Source organism: Papio anubis, chromosome 12, assembly GCF_008728515.1.
Source record: "Papio anubis isolate 15944 chromosome 12, Panubis1.0, whole genome shotgun sequence".
Classification (NCBI taxonomy): domain Eukaryota; kingdom Metazoa; phylum Chordata; class Mammalia; order Primates; family Cercopithecidae; genus Papio; species Papio anubis.
The window spans coordinates 9,235,988-9,255,718 of NC_044987.1; the positions used below are offsets into that span (position 1 = coordinate 9,235,988).

Sequence of the window (19,731 nt, forward strand, 5' to 3'; positions counted from 1 at the left end):
AAAAGCAAGTTTTTAGATCATTTATCCCATTTTCTCTTGTTTCTTCACTGTGTGCTGAAAACAAAGAGTATGAAGAAGAGGAAGACCTGCAAATTTCCTGTGTGTCTGATGGAGTCTTTTTAGCCTGAAAAAAATAAGATATACAGACTCCAGGAGAATACCAGTGAAAGACAGAATACATGGAAATAGCCTCTATTCTCTTCTGAAAGCTTACTAAAATATTTTAATAGTAAAGGAAACCAATATTTAAAAGAACCCGTAAGAACAGAGTATGAGTCACATTTTGGAAAGTAGAAAGCCTTTAGATGAAAGATAATGAAGATGAATCCCAAAGCTAGCAATGGAAAGCAGAATTAACATCACAGAACTCTCAGAAAGCTCAAGTTGAACTGGTGATACCAGGTAACTGAAGATGGAGGTAAAAATGGGACTAAAAGGGGTAGGTTTAAAGGCTACATAAAAAGCAAATAGATCCCTGTACCCTTCCCTTTCTGTGTAACCAAGGAATTGTCCCTCCCCAAAGCTCGTATAAGATTTAAGCGGGTAAATGCATAATATGTGAACTGAAGACCATTAGGCACAGTTAAAAGCTTGGGCACCTTACTGAAAACAGAGGGTTTAAGTTTAAGTTTTATCCACTGAAGGTTGAGCCTGTTAAAACTTCTTTCCCTACTCTACTCCCAGAAAGCTGACTGCCTGGCTTACATCCTTGAGTAAGAGAATGTGCAAGCCTTCTCAAGGGAATCTTACCTATGTAAAAGATAAACATCTAAAATATCAGTATCATGGATTTCCCAATGTAACAGCCCAGCCAGATCACAGTAGACTGAAACCCACATTATTAATCCCCATCAACCCCTACAAACAGACTTTTCAATCAGCTTTTTTGAGTCCCACTTTTTTTTTTTTTTTTTTTTGAGACAGAGTCTTGCTGTCTCCCAGGTTGGAGTGCAGTGGCATGATGTCTGCTCACTGCAACCTCCGCCTCCTGGGTTCAAGCAATTCTCATGCCCAGTAGCTGGGATTACAGGTGTGTACCCCATACCCAGTTAATTTTTGTATTTTTAGTATAGACAGGGTTTTGCCACGTTGCCGGGCTAGTCCCGAACTCCTGGCCTTAAGTGATCTGCCTGCCTCGGCCTCCCAAAATGCTGGGATTACAGGCGTGATCCACTGTACCCAGCCTAGGGTCCCACTCTTAAAGAGGAGCAGACTAGCAAGAATTTGAGAAAGTCTTTAATATGAAAGACATCAAAACAAAGGAATAGTCAAACAATGACAAAAAACCCAACCCCTCTGGGCATTAAAAATATAGAAGGAAAAAAGGAAGCTATTTTAAATAGATTAGAAAATAAAGTTGAGGAAATCTCTGAGAAGAAGAGTAAATAGAAGAGTAAAATATAAGACTATTAGGAGATAAATTCAGGAAGTCCACCATCCAAATAACCATTTTCCAGAAAGAAAAAGAGGGTTGGGATTTCCATCCTCTTTCCTCTCTTAATATCTTGCATATATAATGCAAGAATATTTTCCAGAACTGAGGAACTTGACTTTCCATACATAAAATTCCAAACTGCTCAGCACAATAGGTGACCCACTCAAGACACAACATTGGGAAAATTTCAAAATATTATAAAGAGAAGATCCTAAGAGGTCTGGGTTGAAGGTGAGAAGGAATGGATGCATTAAAAAAAAAAAAAAAAAGGAACAGCATTACATTTCTCAACATATGAAAGATAGGTCAATGCCTTCCTAGTCCTAAGGAAAAATCATTCCCAGTCTGGAATTCTGTACCCAGCCAACCTATCAATGGAGTATGACAAGAGACACGAAAAGTTCTCAAGAAATTTATCTCTCACACACATTTTCTCAGGAAGGCACTTAAAGGTGATAAATCAAGAAAGAAGTCAGGAGATTAACACACAATGTGACAATGAAAAGACAGATCAACCCAAGAGGTGTGCAGCAAACCTTGAGAGTAAACCAATCCAAACGGAACATAAAGAAGAATTTCAGCCGGGTGCGGTGGCTCACGCAGCACTTTGGGAGGCTGAGGCGGGCGGATCATAGGGTCAGGAGTCCAAGACCAGCCTGACCAACATCATGAAACCCCGTCTCTACTAAAAATACAAAAATTAGCCGGGCGTGGTGACGCACGCCTGTAATCCCAGCTGCTCGGGAGGCTGAGGCAGGAGAATCGCTTGAACCAGGGAGGCGGAGGCTGCAGTGAGCCAAGATCACGCCACTGCATCCAGTCTGGGTGATAGGAAGCAAGACTCTATCTCAAAAAAAAAAAAAAGAACTGTAATAGATAGCATAAATATGTCTGTTCATAGAAGTGAAAAATAGGATGGTGAAAAAGCTAATTCTACAGTTTCCTTACCACAGATTCTACACATGATGCCTAAAATTGAAATACCAAACACAGAAAAATAAAGCAATTATTTATGGTATTGAAAGTAAGTAATGTGAGAATCAGAGTTTAAAGTGGTTGCCACTAGGGAGTAGAAAACAGCATTACTGCCTTTTAGAATTGAGTTTTTGTTTTATTTTTTTACGACAGGGTCTCACTCTCTCTCCCAGGCTGCAGTGCATGTGATCTTGGCTCACTGCAACCTCCACCTCCCAGGCTCAAGGAATCTTCCCACTTCAGCCTTCCATGCAGCAGGGACTACAGGCACGTGCCACCATACCCAGCTAGTTTTTGTATTTTTTGTAGAGATGGGATTGTGCCATGTTGCCCAAGCTGGTCTTGAATTCCTAGGCTCAAGTGATCTGCATACTTCAGCCTCCCAAAGTATTGGGATTATAGGCATGAGCCATTGCACCTGGCCTAGATTTGAGTTTTTTATACTAAGTGCACAATAACAGTGAAAATGAAAAGTACACTTTTAAAAAAGATAGCTTCATGTAGCCTAGAAAGTAAAATTAAGATCCTCAGAGCAACAACTATAGAGACAAGTTAAAAGGTTATCCTATTTATAGTATAAAGGAAGATCATTAATAATTTCTAACTGGTATTAATCATATTGATAAATAATTCAGAATAACCTCCTCCACTAAAGATGAATTCTTTATATAAATCAAGTAATGTATTTACATATAGTAAATCAAATCTTAAGTCTAAAACCTCACCTAATTCATGGTATATGAATTAGTTTGGAAGGCTAAGTGCCCTGGCTATACAAATATACAACAGTGTATCCTTTAGGAGCACCACTATGACTAATCTAAAAGTTATACAATTCCTCCTGTTTCCTTAAATGGGTAACACTAAACAGTTAGCTTTTATTTTATTAATGACTTAGGGTTTATATACATCAGTGATATATGTCATAGGCTCTTTGTCCTGACATTAAATGTCCTCAAGGACCACTGTGCTTTCCAGTTAAGTTTTTTTGTTTTTTAGACAGGATTTCACTAGTGCCCAGACTGGAGTACAGTGGCACAATCACAGTTTACTGTAGCCTCAACCTCCCAGGCCCAAGTGATCCTCCAGTCTCATCTTCCCAAGTAGCTGGGACTACAGGTGTATACCACCATACCTGACTAATTTTTATTTTTCATAGAAACAATCTCCTTGTGTTGCCCAGGCTTAAAACTTTTTAAGAAGTTTCTCCTCTCTTTTCTTGCAGGCAGGCTGGCACTGCTCTCTAGGGACCTGTTACTAGCAATGCTTCCCTTTTTAATTTGTATCTTATTTGGAAAGAGCTTCAAAATTAGGTAATTAAACTTGTTAGCAATATACAATAGCAACAAATAGGCTAAGACTAAGGGAAAAAGAAGCTCACCTTTGAATAACCACAAGAGTTTTGAGTAAAGGGTCATTCCTGTGTCATGAATAAGTGAGAGTGCTGAAAAGTTCAATTTCAAATTGATACGTATGATTATATTTAAGCTGATTCAAAAACACCTACTGACCATCAAGCTCTATATGTAATGCTGGAAGAGTTTTTCCTCTCCATTGATAAACCAATAATTTCACTGTTTGTCTTGAGTCTTCAAAACTGCTGATTTATAAAGTCAGAGAGCATCTAAGGATAAGAGACATGGAGAACAGAGACATGGTAGCAACACACCTGCCTTTCTAGCCCAGAAAGGCACTCTTCTGGTCCCACATTTATTCATTCAATAGAAATTTATTGAGCCACGCTATTTGCAAGGAATTGTACTAGGTGCTGCAATGCAAAGAGTATGACAAAACTGTCTGTAGATGTAGGATCTGAATTGGTCTTTGATAGTTTTCCTGATTTGAGAAAGACGTCTCTATTTGGTAATTTAGGGAGCTAAGAGAATGGACAAGGTCTGCTTATGTCCTTGTGGCAACCTAGGATAGTTTTGCCTTCCTCAAATCAGTTGTCAGTCAAAACAAATAAGGCACATTTTTAAAAAAAATTCCCCCCTTTAATTGACCAAAGTAAAGCCATGACATTTCATTTGGTAACCTGTTTAGAATTATAAAAATCATTTCATTTGGCCCAGCCCATACTGCCCAGGACAAAACTTTCAGACAATTCTAATGCCATCCAGCTTTGTTCTTACAAACTGCATATTAAAAAAAAAAAAAAAATCTTCAACGTCCTAAATGTGATGTGCCCAGTGCAAAGCATATCAGAGCTGGACGTGACATTTATGTCCTTGACAAGCCTCGATTATCCAGGTCCTTTACCTGCAACATAAAGATGTCAGTTTAATATTTACAATCAGATCAACTTTGGAGAAATTGTCTACTAAAATGGATTCACCTAAAGTGGGTAGGATTATGTTGGGTTCTACAGCCTGGTTTAGGGCTGTGAATAAACAAGCACTGATTAGAGACTAGATTCTCTCTGCTTAGCCTTTTGGGATACCTCTGGGAGGAGCAATATTACTGATCTACCCTCCACATAGATCAAGGGTTCTCAATCTTTTCTTATATGAGAGATATACTCCTATGTGGTTCTATGTGACTCTATATACCTTAAGTTCTTCAGAGAGAGAAGAAAATGTAGTTAAATACAAACATGTGAATTTTTTCTCTATTTCCTGCACTCTCCCCACCCGTGAGCCTGATAATCACAGAAACTGGTTGAGTCAAGCCCCAGGTGGAAAAATATTACTGCAACAACTGCCAAAATGACGGCAGACTGGGATCATCTACTCTCTAAGAACAATCTAACATAAAAAGTAAAATTTTCAGTGAGTTTGCAAGCTACTTTTCAAACACAGGTGTCATGAGAAATTTCCCTACTTGAGAAATATGTGGCCCATTTTATAAGCACTGAAACCAATCTGCAAAATAAAAGTTGCTTTTTGAGACATATAGCATCTGCTTACCTTGTATATCCTGACCAGCCAATGTTCTGTGGTATACGCTTCCTCCAGGACATCAAGCTCAAAGTCTTTATTCCCAATCTCAGCATTTCGGACACGGTCAAAGCCTGGAGGACGCTCTAGAGAGGGATGAAAAAGAACACACTTCTTTCTACCGTGCTAATTTCCTATAGAGACAGTATATGGATTCAGTACACCATCTGCTAATTGAATGATTATTCCTCAGCCTGCAATTTGGTGAGAGTAGAGCCCGCAAAAAGGAGCACCAGGTAGTAAGGGCAAATCAAGTGTTACTCTAACTTAAGTACCAGGCAAGATGATGCTTGCCAATGTCTTATCTCTAATCAGACAGACATAGGGAGCCGACTTCCAAGGCCCTCTATTCCTGAGGATTGTCATCCACAGCCTCTAACACATTAGCAACCCTTGCATGGATCAGAGAAAGAAGCCTACCAGAAGTCAAAGACCTGCATTCATGTCAGAAATTCTCCCTAGTGCAGAACCAAGAAATTGAAGTCAGAAGGAGAGACTTAACCTAATCAAATAACTCTCAATATAATCATCTGAAGATATGAAAAGTCACTTTCTCACCCTTTTGTTCCTGTCTTCACTATAATACCCTTAAGGACAATAAAAAGTAATGGTCAAAAGCACAGAATTTGGAGCCAGTCTTTGTCAGTTTGAATCCTGACTTTGCCATTAGTTGTGTGACACTGGACAGTTAAATAACCTATTTGTACCTCAGTTTCCTCATACTTAAAATAACAGGCTGGGTGCGGTGGCTCACGCCTGTAATCCCAGCACTTTGGGAGGCTGAGGTGGGTGGATGACTTGAGGTCAGGAGTTCGAGACCAGCCTGGTCAACATGGTGAAACCCCGTCTCTACTAAAAATGCAAAAAAAAAAAAAAAATTAGCTGGGGGTGGTGGAGCACACCTGTAATTTGTAATTCTAGCTACTTGGGAGGCTGAGGCAGGAGAATCGCTTGAACCTGGGAGGTGGAGGCTGCAGTGAGCCAAGATCGTGCCACTGCACTCCAGCCTGGGTGACAGAACAAGACTTAATATCAAAAAAAAAAAAAAAAAAAAGAAAACAAAAATAACAATAGCTAGGTGCAATAGCTCATGTCTGTAATCCCAGTATTTCGGGAGGCCATGATAAGAGGATTGCTTGAGCTCAGGAGTTCCAGACCAGCCCAGGCAACATAGTGGGACCGCATCTCTACAAAAAGTTTAAAAACAGCCAGGCATTGTGGTGTGCACCTTAGTCCCAGCTACTCAGAGGCTGAAGCAGGAGGACTCCTTGAGCCTAGGAAATCAAGGCTGCAGTGAGCCATGATTGCACCACTGCATTCCAGCCTGAGTGTCAGAGCAAAAACCCTATCTCAAAAAAATATACAAACAATAAAGATAATACAACAATAATATCAGTATATGCCTTTTGGGCTGCTGTGAGGATTAAATGAGTTAACAGACACAAAGCACTTACCAGTGCTTGGCATATGGAAAATACTGTGTATTAGTAATCACTATTATGACTATTGTTAGTATTATTATGAATCACTCACTGGCTTCTGTGTAAACCTGTCCAAAGCGGTAGTAACACATCTTGTACATGAGGCAGTTGAGCAGCACTGGAGAACCTTCACGGTCCACACGGAACTCCCCAGTTGGAGTATAATAGTCATTCTCCTTAATATGTTTGCCTGTATCTGTGCTCCCTCCAATCCGGACCATCCAAAGAAACTTGTTGATATCTAGGAGAAAAAAAAAAAAAAAAAAAGAACTGCTGCATTACAAAGGTTGCTGGAGTTAAAGCAGATTAGTATTTCTAAGAAAATTCCTCAACATTTTTTAAATGGGGATTGGTATCATTTACCTCTAATTTATAAAAATAGTGAGGACAACATATGAGCAACACATTTTTCATCAAAATATACAACTTTTCTGAGAAATGATTATACTCCTGAAATCCTATGCTACTAGTCCAGACTTAAGCCACAATTGAAATTGGTCCTATAGATTAGCTAGGGCTAGGCTATCAAATGTAGTAGCAATTAGCTACATATAGCTGCTGAGCAGCTGATATGTGGCTAGTCCAAATTAAGATGTACTGTAAGTATAAAATACACACTAGGTAAGTATGAAAAACACACTAGATTTTGAAAAGTTAGTAAAAAAAAAAAACCCTAAAAGGGGGTATACTGGTTATATATTAAATAATAATGTTTTGATATGAATATTCAGTTAAATAAAATTATTAAAATTACTTTCACCTGCTTATTTATACTTATTTTGATATGACTAACATAAAGCTTAAAATGATAACGTGGTTCTCATTATTTCTATCAGACAGTGGGCAGGGCTGATCTAAAGAGTAGTAGCTTTACCAAAAAGGTAGACAAGACATGAATGTTCTCCTTCTTGACCAACAGTTGCCAAGTTATGGACCTCCAAAGCATGTATATGAGAAGTCAACATTTCTGTGTCAAACACACTCCCATGCTTGATAAATACTGATACTACCATCAACTCGTGATATCTCTTTTAAGGTTCATCATTCACTGTATTGCTTGCATAGGCTTTAGGGAAATCAGTTGCTACATGTTTCACTGGATGGTTAGTATTAAAAATATTTCTAACCCACACACACACACAAAATAAGATTCCTATTGCACTACTGCAAAGAGTTCTAGGGGATATCACAGTGGTTAAGAACAGACTCTGGATCCAAACTGCCTGAGTTTGAATTCCAGCACTGCCAATTCTAGCTAGGTGACCTTGAGCAAGTTACTTAACCTCTCTGTGCTTCAGTTTTCTCATCTGTCAAATTAGAAAAATAAGAGCATCTACAACAATAGGGCTGTTATTATGAGTAACAACACGTAAAGCATTTAATAAGTTGTTTGTCACATGGTAAACATCCAATGAATATTACTGTCTTCGTTCAGTGAATGTATTCTTACCTTCATCTTACAAATGGAAAAACAGGCACAGAGACTTGCCTAGATCATAGCGTCAGAAATAGGAACAAAAATAAACCCCCAGAACCTCAGCTCAACTATCACAGAGCAATAGGATTGTAGCCGCCTGGCAGGTATGTCTGAAACAAAAACCTCACAAGCTCTATGAATGGAAGAGTGAAAATAATAGGAATGGCTGGGTGTGATGGCTCACACCTGTAATCCTAGCACTGTGGGAGGCTGGAGTGGGTGGATCGTTTACGCACAGGAGTTCAAGACCAGCCTGGGCAAAGTGGCAAAACCCAATCTCTACAAAAAGTACAAAAATTGGCCGGGCATGGTGGTGTATGCCTGTAGTCCCATCCACTCAGGAGGCTGAGGTGGGAAGATCACTTGAGCATGGGAAGCAGAGGCTGCAGTGAGCAGAGACTGTGCCACTGAATTCCAGCCTGGGTGACAAAGTGAAACCCTGTCTCAAAAATAATGATGATGATGACAGGAACTGCATCAAGGAAGCCCATTGCTCAAAAGATATGGTTGTTTTCAAAAAATAAGTTAGGTCAGGCCCAACTTTTTATTTTTATTATACCTCTCAAATGTTACAGAACTCCTATTAGTAAAGCCCAATTAATAATTTGACCTTGAAAAATAAATTCAGTGGAACAAATCAATCAAAACAGTTGGCCTACCATATCTGTGGGTTTGACATCCATAAATTCAACTAACCTCTAATCAAAAATATTCACAAAACAAAAAAACAGATGACGGCATCTGTAATGAAGATGGATACTTTTTTCTTGTTACTGTTCCCTAAACAACACAGTATTAACAACCATCTACCTAGTATTAGGGATTATATTACAATCTAGAGAGGATTTAAAGTATGTAAGAGAATGTATGTATATTATATACAAACACTAAACCATTTTATATAAGGGACCTGAGCATCCACAAATTCTGGTATCCTGGTGAGGGGTGGGGGTGTCCTGGAAACAATCCTCCATGGATACAGAGGGACAACTACACTATCTTCTTTTATAACTTCACATACATGTTTTCATGGATCTAGACAGTAACAGTGTTTTGCATTTTTTGTTTTTTGGTTTTTTTTTGAGATGGAGTCTCGCTCTGTCACTCAAGCTGGAGTGTAGTGGTGCAATCTCTACTCACTGCAACCTCTGCCACCCGGGGTCAAGTGATTATCTGGCCTCAGCCTCCCAAGTAGCTGAGATTACAGGCATGTGCCACCACACGTGGCTAATTTTTGTATTTTTTTAGTAGAGACGGGATTTCATTATGTTGGGCAGGCCGGTCTTGAACTCCTGACCTCAAGAGTCTTCCCAAAGTGCTGGGATTACAGGCGTGAACCATCGCACCTGGTCTCTGCATTATTTTTCAATGGTTATCTTATTATCTTCTTTAAAAAATAAGAAGTCTAACTTACATATCCCCTCCCACCAGAATATAAAAATTCACAAATGCTCAAGTCCCTTTTATAAAATGGTGTAGTATTTGTATATAACCTATGCACATCTGTCCATATACTTTAAATCATGTCTAGATTACCTATAATACCTAAATACAGTGTAGATGCTATGTAAATAGTTGTTATACTGTATTTTTTATTTGTACTATTTTTATTGTTGTATTATTTTTTTTTTCCACAAATATTTTCCATTTGTGGTTGGTTGAACCCACAGATGCAGAACCCACAGATATGGAGGGGAAACTGTATACACAGTATTTAGAAATATGCACATAAAGTACTAGAAGAAACAGCTGCAGGAATAATTGCTTCTGGGGACTGATGTTAAGGGTGCTTAGATTTTGGGGCAGTGAACTATCACTTTTTATTATAAACCCTCAGAACTGTTTAACTATTTTTTTTGAGACAGTCTCGCTCTGCTGCCCAGACTGGAGTGCAATGGCGCAGTCTCAGCCCATTGTAACCTCTCCTTCCCAAGTTCAAGTGACTCTCCTGCCTCAGCCTCTTGAGTAGCTAGGACCACAGGTATGTGCCACCACGCCTGGCTAATTTTTGTAGAGACAAGGTTTCACTAGGTTGCCCAGCTGGTCATGAACTCCTGACCTCATGTGATCCACCTGCCTCTGCCTCCCAAAGTGCTGGGATTACAGGCGTGAGCCACCACACCCAGCTGTGAACTGTTTAACTTTTTAAAGTATAAACAGGCATTACATTAACTTTTAAGGCAGCTAACTATATTTGGATGTTTCTTCTAAAAATCTTTGTGCCAATAATCATAGGGCACATGGTAACTCCATTTTACACATACTTTATATATATTTTATATATATATATATATATAATGTTCTTTTTTTTATGTCAGGCCATATAAAACATTGCTAAGCTGGTCGATGACTATATGGCTTAAAACCACTAAAAAAATGCTAATACCTAAGTTTATTGTCATAAGCCTGATGTTCAGCTTGCTTTTATTACTGGTTGTGGAACTACTTCTACGCCTTAGACAATCATATAGCACGCTGTACCTACACAAGAATTGTTTACCTTTATGTCCTCTTGTTGTAAAAAGAAAAAAATCAAAATACCCAAACCTCAAGTTGCAAATACTTAGGAACTTCCCTTGAAAGAAAAATATCTTCGTAAAATATTAGTAAAAGTACAGAAAACTAGGAGATTCATCTAGTTTTCTTAGAATCTATGTCCTGCAGCTAGAAATAGAATCAAGTATATTACCATCAGAGGAATACCCAGTGAGGCCTCCAAAAATGACCAGCACATAACTGACATCAAGCTCCCTCATGATCTCATAGGCTTTTTCCTCTGTGGACGCCATTGCCTGGAAAAACAAATGTACAATTCTCAGAGCAAAATCCCAAGTCATATTATCCCCTCATGCAGACACATTTCCCACTAGACCTTGCACACCAAATACTCAAAGATCCCTTTATCTTACCTGCCCTACTCGAGAAATATGGGTATTATTCCATGTGTTATTGTCCACTAAAATTGTTCGGTTTGCCATAGCTGTAATCTGATAGCCATAATCCCACCAGGACATGACCTTCGCATCCTGAAAGTAGAATGGGAAATGGAAATAACAAGCTTCTGTCTCTAAAAGTCAAATGCAATAGAGAAGGCAGCTTTGGTCTGACAGAAGTGACACCTGGCTAACTAATCAATTTCTTCACAAAGTAATGCATGTCAAACCAGAAAATAAATCCTGGCACCTGGTCTTCCATTTATATAAGATCATAAAATCTCAGCACAAATAACAAACCAGCATTGCCTACACTTTCATCCCAGGTCACTTTACACAAACATAATGAGGTGGGAGGTGTGGGAGACTGTGCAATATAGCCACATCAATAGCCTAGTGTCATTAGATAATTTTCTTAAATAGCCTTTTAACAGAATCACAAAAATCACTTATTATAAAGATGGGGTGGAAACTCAAATCACAGGATATGATGGACAAGAATTAAGACTCTTAAAAGTTTTTATTCCTAACAAATTGTCTCAGAAACGATATTCTTAATAGTTATTGTAAAGGAAATCACTTCAGATTCTCAAAAGGTATAAATTAAAATGTTAAAAGCAGTTATCATAAGCTGATCACTTTACACAAGATTTACATCTTTCTTCTTGCTTCAATTTTCTGATTTTTCTAAAGTGAACATGTATTATTTATCTATAACTTTTTTCTTCTTTTATAACTGGGATGTTCTACCTCATGTTAAAAATCATCATATCAATAAAAGTGTCCATGCAAAGTCTAGATAATTACTAGTAAGCATTAACTATAAAAGATCCCTGAATTGAATGGAGGTTCACCTTTAAGGCTCATTCAAGACTAGAGTTGCAAAGTTCCAATTTCACCAAGTTTCCACCCATCTAAAAGCTATATGATTCACTACAACATCAAATGTCTCCTCCCCCTTTGCCCCTAACCCACAATTCCCACTCCTCCCAAATCTTCACCTCTGGAGTATTGTGACGAAGCCAATAATATGCTTCTCGGAAGTCATCAAATATGATCCTACTGCCATCCCCACCACGGGCAGACAGTACAATGGATGGAGAAGAGTAGGCCTCACTGGTCACCCACGTTGAATGAAAGGTATAGGTGATAAGAAAGAAAGCCATGACCAGTATCATTCCACTTGCCACCTAAACAAGGAAAAAGAATTAATTGTGTAGTTAACCAAACTAAATTCGTACAACACAGGACAACTTGTTAGACACATTCATTAATAGAGATGAGATTGATCAAAATAAGTCAGAGGCTCTATGAGTTAATTCTGACCACCTATGATAGTGCTCCACTTTACTCCTCCCACCCCCCACCACCCACGTACACACATACACACACACACACAGAGTTTCCCAACTCTACTCTTAACATTGCTTCTCACTTCATTCTTAATAGGGTAGGTAGAATCCTGTTGCTTCTTGCTCTTCTTGTCTGGACGACTTATGTCCAGATTCTTCATGTATGTGGATAGCACCTGGGAGACTCCAATGCCGGAGAGAATGCACATAACAGGTGCCAACACTAGCATTAGACGCACCTAACAGAGACAGGACACATGATCAGTCTAATCAGTGTTACACAGTTTACAGATTTCAGCCTATTAGTAGATCAAGACATCAATTTAGGGGTTTTCATCAAACATGACTTCCATAAAAAGTGAAAGAGAAAATACTTGAAATAGTTACAGTACAAGCATATATTTCTTAAACTGTATTTCAATTATATGCATGCACATATGTATATGTGTCTTGAATAATAATGATATAAAGCATATTTCATAACTGTGGTTTGAGACCAAAAAAGTATGAGAAGCACTATTTTACTACAATATATAAAATCCTTCCTCTCTGGCTGGGCACGGTGGCTCACGCCTGTAATCCCAGCACTTTGGGACGCCAAGGAGGGCAGATCACCTGAGGTCGGGAGTTCAAGACCAGCCTGACCAACATGGAGAAACCCCATCTCTACTAAAAATACAAAACTAGCCGGGTGTGGTGGCTCATGCCAGTAGTCCCAGCTACTCGGGAGGCTGAGGCAGGAGAACTGCTTGAACCCAGGAGGCGGAGGTTGCAGTGAGCTGAGACCATGCCATTGCACTCCAGCCTGGGCAACAAGAGTGAAACTCTGTCTCAAAAAAAAAAAAAAAAAAAAAAAAATCCCTCCTCTCTTTTAACAATCTAGCACTGGGGAATACTCCCACGCCTTCAAGAAAAAACTATCATCTCCCATTTTAAGACACCCAGGGTCATATTATCCAACAAAGTGCAAAAGTGCTTCTATAATACCAAGTTATGAATCCAAGAAAGTTGGACCCCACAACCAGAATGTATGAGTGTCCCATACATTCCTAGGAAGGATCAACAACAGCAAGCAGCTTTACAACTCATTCCCTCAAATGCTCAGAGGGAAGCATGTGCACAATCATCAGTACTTTCTGAATTCTGCCAGGCAGATAAAAAAGCACCTCAGAGTTAGAGTGAAAAAGTCTACCAGACTGAGGGCAGTCCTCACCATTACAGCTGAAAAGTACATGCTGGTCACACCATACATGATGATAAAAATCCGGGCATCAGACAGGTTGCTAAAGCAGTAATAGAGGCCAACTACAAAAGAGGGAAGGAGAAATAAGCAGCTGAGTCCTGTAGGTTGAAACCTACAAGGGAAAGTGTCTTCATTATATGACTGGATGATTCCACACATTTAACCCAGCAATTCCACTTCCAGGAATTTATCCTAAAAAAACAATCATAGAAACATGCAAAGAAGTTCACTACAGCACACTTTAAAGTAGCAAAAAAATCAGAAACAACCTAAATGTCCAACAACAAGGAGCTAATTATAGTATATTTATAAAATGGAATATATTAAAATATTGCTGTGTGAGATTATGGACTACTTGCCTTCTTACACATCTTGACACATCTCTGTACTTAAAAAAACTACTAAATGATATATTTTAAGTATTTCTATAAAATAATACTAAGTAACAGCGAAATGTGATTCTTTATGAAGTGAAAAAAAATCAGGGAAAAAACTATGATCTCATTCTTATTTGATAAATATACATCAAAATGTTAACAGTGGCTAGAGATGGGTGATAAGAACTCCTGAATATTTACCTTTTTTGAGATGGGGGTCTTGCTGTATAACCGAGGCTGGTCTCAAACTCCTGGGCTCAAGTAATCCTTCTACCTCAGCCTTCCAAGTAGCTGGGACTACAGGTGCACACTACCCTGCCCAGCTAATTTTATTTATTTTATATGTGTGTATGTGTGTGGGTATGGGTGTGTGCGTGCATTATTTTATTTTATTTTATTTTTTAAGTAGAGACAGGGGTCTCGCTATATTGCCCAGGCTGGTATTGAACTCCTCGCCTCAAGCAATCCTCCCACCTCATCTTCCCAAAGTGCTGGGATTACTGATGTGAACTACAACTCCAGGCCTGTTTTTGTTTTTTCAGATGTGGGTCTCACTATGTTGCCCAGGTTGATCTCAAATTCCTGACCTTAAGTGATCTCACCTCAGGCTCCTAACAGGCTAGGATTATAGGCATGAGCCATTGTGCCCAGCAACTTTTTCTATTTATTTATATATATTTTTTACAATACACAAATTACTTTCACAATAAGAAAAAAGTACAAGTTGGCCAGGCACAGTGGCTCACACCTGTAATCCCAGCACTATGGGAGGCCAAGGTGAGCAGACTGCTTGAGCCCATGAATTCAAGACCAGCCTGGGCAACACGGTGAAACCCCATTTCTTCAAAAAAAAATAAAAAATTAGCCAGGCATGGCGGCATGCACCTGTAGTCCCAGCTACTCAGGAGGGTGAGGTGGAAGGATGGCTTGAGCCCAGGAGGCAGAGGCTGCAGTAAGCTGAGATCGTACCACTGCCCTCCAGCCTGGGCAACAGAGCAAGACTCTATCTCAAAAAAAAAAAAAAAAAAAAAGTAAAAGTTATTTGAAAAAGACCACTAACACTGGTAAATTCTAAAACACATCTGGATTGGCCAGAAGTTAAGAGATTGATGAGGCTTTACAATCAGCAGTACTCATTATAGGACTTCAATACTGCCAAGAGGAAAAACAAGGGTAAAGGGGAAGGAGTATGATAGAAGTACTCAAACAAAACCAACCCTGAGTAGAAATTACGGTTAAATTTTAACTTATAACACAAATGACAAATGAACAGAAAACTGTGAGGCTGAACTTGCCGATATCTACAACTGTTGAACTTCTGACTTCTGCTCAGCTTCATACATGAGAAAATTTGCTTAGCTGTCCTCTGTATTACACAACATAAACAGGCAAAGAAAAACAAAACACGAATGAGGGTAGCTTGCAAATGTGGAATCAAATCGTGATTCTTACGAACAAGGCCATTTCAGAACACAAGGCCACATACCTGGAAACATGAAGACGAGGAGCTGTAGGTCAAAATAGTATGAGGACCAGGTTGTGGGCTGATGCTCAGACACAGAAGCAATGATGGGGATGTTGTTCTTAGCGTAAGAAGGATCCAGCAGTGAGTAGAAACGCCCCGTCCAGGGAGATATTTTTCCTGGCAGCAAAGAAGCAATACATATTCCACACATACTCTTCAAACAAATATCTAATCCAAATTAATCACAACTTCCCATTTCAATAAGATTCTCAGTGACAGAGAAGGATTAGGTTTTTGCTTAATTGCCACCAATACTTAGAGAGTTCTGCCGGGCGCGGTGGCTCAAGCCTGTAATCCCAGCACTTTGGGAGGCCGAGACGGGCAGATCACGAGGTCAGGAGATCGAGACCAGCCTGGCTAACATGGTGAAACCCTGTCTCTACTAAAAAAAAATACAAAAAACTAGCCGGGTGAGGTGGCGGGCGACTGTAGTCCCAGCTACTCGGGAGGCTGAGGCAGGAGAATGGCGTAGACCCGGGAAGCGGAGCTTGCAGTGAGCTGAGATCTGGCCACTGCACTCTAGCCTGGATGACAGAGCGAGACTCCGTCTCAAAAAAAAAATAAAATAAAAAAAAATAAAATAAAATACTTAGAGAGTTTCACTCCTTCCTTTCTTTCAAATCTGGGAGTACTTTTGTCAGCACTGCCAGCAGAATAAAGCCAGGCTGTATATAAACTTGGAGAGAATAGAGGCAGAAATGCTGCCTGAAAGGGTTTTAGGCCAAATTTGGTCAAAGCAAGGCCAACTGTAGAGATTAAATCAACTATATCCTCGAGTCCTGCTCTGAATTAGTCAATAGATAGACTTGAGCAAAATCAAATTAATCTCTGAGAAATCAAAGTAGGGAAAAAGAAGGAAAATTTGGCTTTCTAACCAACTAAACAGCCATGATTTAGTTTCCATGGTATTAGATGAGTGCCACCTTGGAGGGTATGATAAGCAATATAATGACTTCTCCCACCCAACCAATAGGAAAGAAAAAAAAAGAAAGAAAACGGAGAAAGATTTGCAAGGTAAGATCTAGTCCTTTCGCCAGGTGTGATTAAGAGCAGCTCCAACAAGACATTCTCTGCTATGCTGAATCCAAACACTGGGTTGAAAAGTGGATTGAATGTAAAATTGTGGGATTGTACATGCTTCAGATAAAAAAAGAAATAAGAAAAAAAGAATCTTTTGTAGTCAGAAAATACCCTGTCTTTTGGAGTTTACTCTATGTCTGTACCCATCTGCATTTAATAGTAAAAGTTCTGAGCCTTACCGGGCGCGGTGGCTCACGCTTGTAATCCCAGCAATTTGGGAGGCCAAGGCGGGCGGATCACCTGAGGTCAGGAGTTTGAGACCAGCCTGACAAACATGGAGAAACCCCATCTCTACTAAAAATGCAAAATTGGCTGGGCGTGGTGGTGGGCACCTGTAATCCCAGCTACTCAGGAGGCTGAGGCAGGAGAATCGCTTGAACCTGGGAGGCGGAGGTTGCAGTGAGCCGAGATTGTGCCACTGCACTCCAGCCTGGGCAACAAGAGCGAAACTCCATCTTAAAAAAAAAAAAAAGAGAAAAAAAAAAAAGCTGTGAGCCTTCCCTACCTGTCAGCATGAGGAGAGCTCCCACGGTGAGAAGGACAAAGCCTACCAGAGAGATGACACTCCGGAAAAGAACTTCAAATTGTTGTGGATTCAACTTGCTGCGCAGGTAATCCACAAAGGCATGGATCTGGCAGAGACCAAAGACCCCAAAGGCTGCCATGTGCTCTGATGAAAGGACAGGCTGTAGGTAAAAGGACATGTATGTTAATATTAAGGAAAAAAATGAGTAAGTCCAGTGCAGGCCTGCATTATTCTTATCTAGTTCAAACTAAACGATCAAATGAGTTCTGAGGCCCCAAAGGACTCAGGGCCAATCTAGGGAAGGGTTTAATTCACCAGCCATATTTTCTACAGAATATTTGGAGCCCCCTAAAGCATAAGATACACTATCATTGTCACATATCTGGCTTTTGCTCAGGTTATTTCCTTAGCCTAGACTGTAATTTTCTCCAAATTCCCATCCACTAAAATTCTCACCATTCAAGGTCCAACTCAAATATCATCTCTTCCTAACCTGCCAAACTGAAATCAATCACTCCTCTCTATGTTCCATGTCACATTAGTTCTCTTCTAGCACTTAATCATTCTTTGCCTTAAATGGGTGGTTCTCAAACGCTAGTGGGCATCATAATCACCAAGGGGGTAGGAGTGTTAAAACACAGATTGCTGAGCCCCACCTCCAGAGTTTCTGATTCAGTAGGTCTGTGTTGGGGCTCTAGAATTTGCATTTCTTTCTAACAAGTTCCTAGCTGCTGCTGATGATGATTCAAGAACCACACTTCTAGAACAGTAGCCTATCGGATATAGACAGCTGCATGTATTTCTTTCCCTGCAAGAAGACCAAAACTTCCTTAAGGACCATAACTGTATTTTTATTCTTTTTACATTTTCAAGTGATTAGCAAACTGCATATACAAATGCTTTTCAACTTATGATTGGGTTACATCCCAATAAACCAATTTTAGGTTGAAAATATCATAAGTAGAAAATGCATTTAATACACCTAACCTACAGAACACCACAGCTTAGCATAGACTACCTTAAACATGCTCAGAACATTTAACATTAGCCTACAGTTGGGCAAAATCATCTAACACAAAGCCTATTTTATAATAAAGTGTTGAGTATCTCATGTAACTTATTGACTACTGTACTGAAAGTGAAAAACAGAACGCTTATATGGGTACTGGAAGTACGGTTTCTACTGAATGCAGATCACTGTCACACCATTCTAAAGCCAAAAAATCCTAGGTCACACTTCGTAAGTTGGGGACAATCTGCAGTAGGTGATCAGTAAAGAAATACTTGTTGACCTCTAAATAAGGTTTGCACTTTCACGATAATTTCACAAAAGAAATCAAACATGTCGGCCGGGCGCGGTGGCTCAAGCCTGTAATCCCAGTACTTTGGGAGGCCGAGACGGGCGGATCACGAGGTCAGGAGATCGAGACCATCCTGGCTAACACGGTGAAACCCCGTCTCTACTACAAAATACAAAAAAAACTAGCCGGGCGAGGTGGCGGGCGCCTGTAGTCCCAGCTACTCGGGAGGCTGAGGCAGGAGAATGGCGTGAACCCGGGAGGCGGAGCTTGCAGTGAGCTGAGATCCGGCCACTGCACTCCAGCCTGGGCGACAGAGCGAGACTCCGTCTCAAAAAAAAAAAAAAAAAAAAAAAAAAAAAAAAAAAAAAAAAAAAAAAGAAATCAAACATGTCACGTTATTCTCTGATTTAGCAGTTGTCTGTTAACTCTATGGAGCACTGTGGTTAAAGGTTTGTGCTTTCGTTCCTGAAACACTTACAATTAGATACCATTAAGATCAGGATTCTCTGCTACTACATGGGGCCATTTGCATTAAAAGAACTGGAAATTTTAACTTTGATCATCATCTAAACTCTACTCAACTAAATATCCCTCCCCTTCCCACAAACTTAAAGCCAAAGTAAGAGCCATGAAATTCAAACTCCATGGAGCAAATATGAGCACACTCCTGGATGTAAACTTTAATGACCAATAATTCTGTTGCAAGTAGTTCAATATAAAAGCTGTAAGTCATACTCTTCTTAACAGAATCTAAGATAAATCAGTCTAGTTGGGGCTGCATAGAAAAAGTAGAAGCTGAAAACCCTACTTAGTCAAGGGCTCACCTGGAAACCCACAAAGGAGATCTGCATAGAAAGTATAGTGCCCAGGCAGTAAACAGTACAGTAGGCCACGTAGATCCGGTGGGAGAAACGGCCTGTGAGCATCAGCACCAGGACATGGAGAGGAATCAAGTTGATCAGGAACACATAACCTCCCCATGACGAGACCTATGATGGAATAGAGAAAAACAGTTCCTCTGAGTACGCCTCCTCAGACCACCACCACTATATTGTAGGATATCACCTATGACTTTTTAAAAAACACTTAT

General features: G+C 39.7%; 1 protein-coding gene across 2 annotated transcripts in view; it reads right to left on the reverse strand.

The window, feature by feature from the left end:
• Positions 1-4,382: 4,382 nt before the first annotated feature.
• STT3A (STT3 oligosaccharyltransferase complex catalytic subunit A) overlaps positions 4,383-19,731 on the reverse strand; it is a 29,120-nt gene continuing 13,771 nt past the window's right edge. The window contains exons 7-17 of one of the 2 annotated variants that reach the window (XM_003910911.3): positions 19,466-19,630; positions 17,320-17,500; positions 15,696-15,851; positions 13,803-13,894; positions 12,673-12,828; positions 12,239-12,427; positions 11,214-11,330; positions 10,994-11,096; positions 6,880-7,068; positions 5,317-5,432; positions 4,383-4,669 (exon numbers count right to left, since the gene is read on the reverse strand). In XM_003910911.3, coding sequence (XP_003910960.1) covers positions 4,631-4,669; positions 5,317-5,432; positions 6,880-7,068; positions 10,994-11,096; positions 11,214-11,330; positions 12,239-12,427; positions 12,673-12,828; positions 13,803-13,894; positions 15,696-15,851; positions 17,320-17,500; positions 19,466-19,630 — 1,503 coding nt within the window. In that variant the 3' untranslated portion in view covers positions 4,383-4,630. The remainder of the gene's footprint in view (positions 4,670-5,316; positions 5,433-6,879; positions 7,069-10,993; positions 11,097-11,213; positions 11,331-12,238; positions 12,428-12,672; positions 12,829-13,802; positions 13,895-15,695; positions 15,852-17,319; positions 17,501-19,465; positions 19,631-19,731) is intronic. The other variant, XM_003910910.3, reaches the window with a different exon arrangement.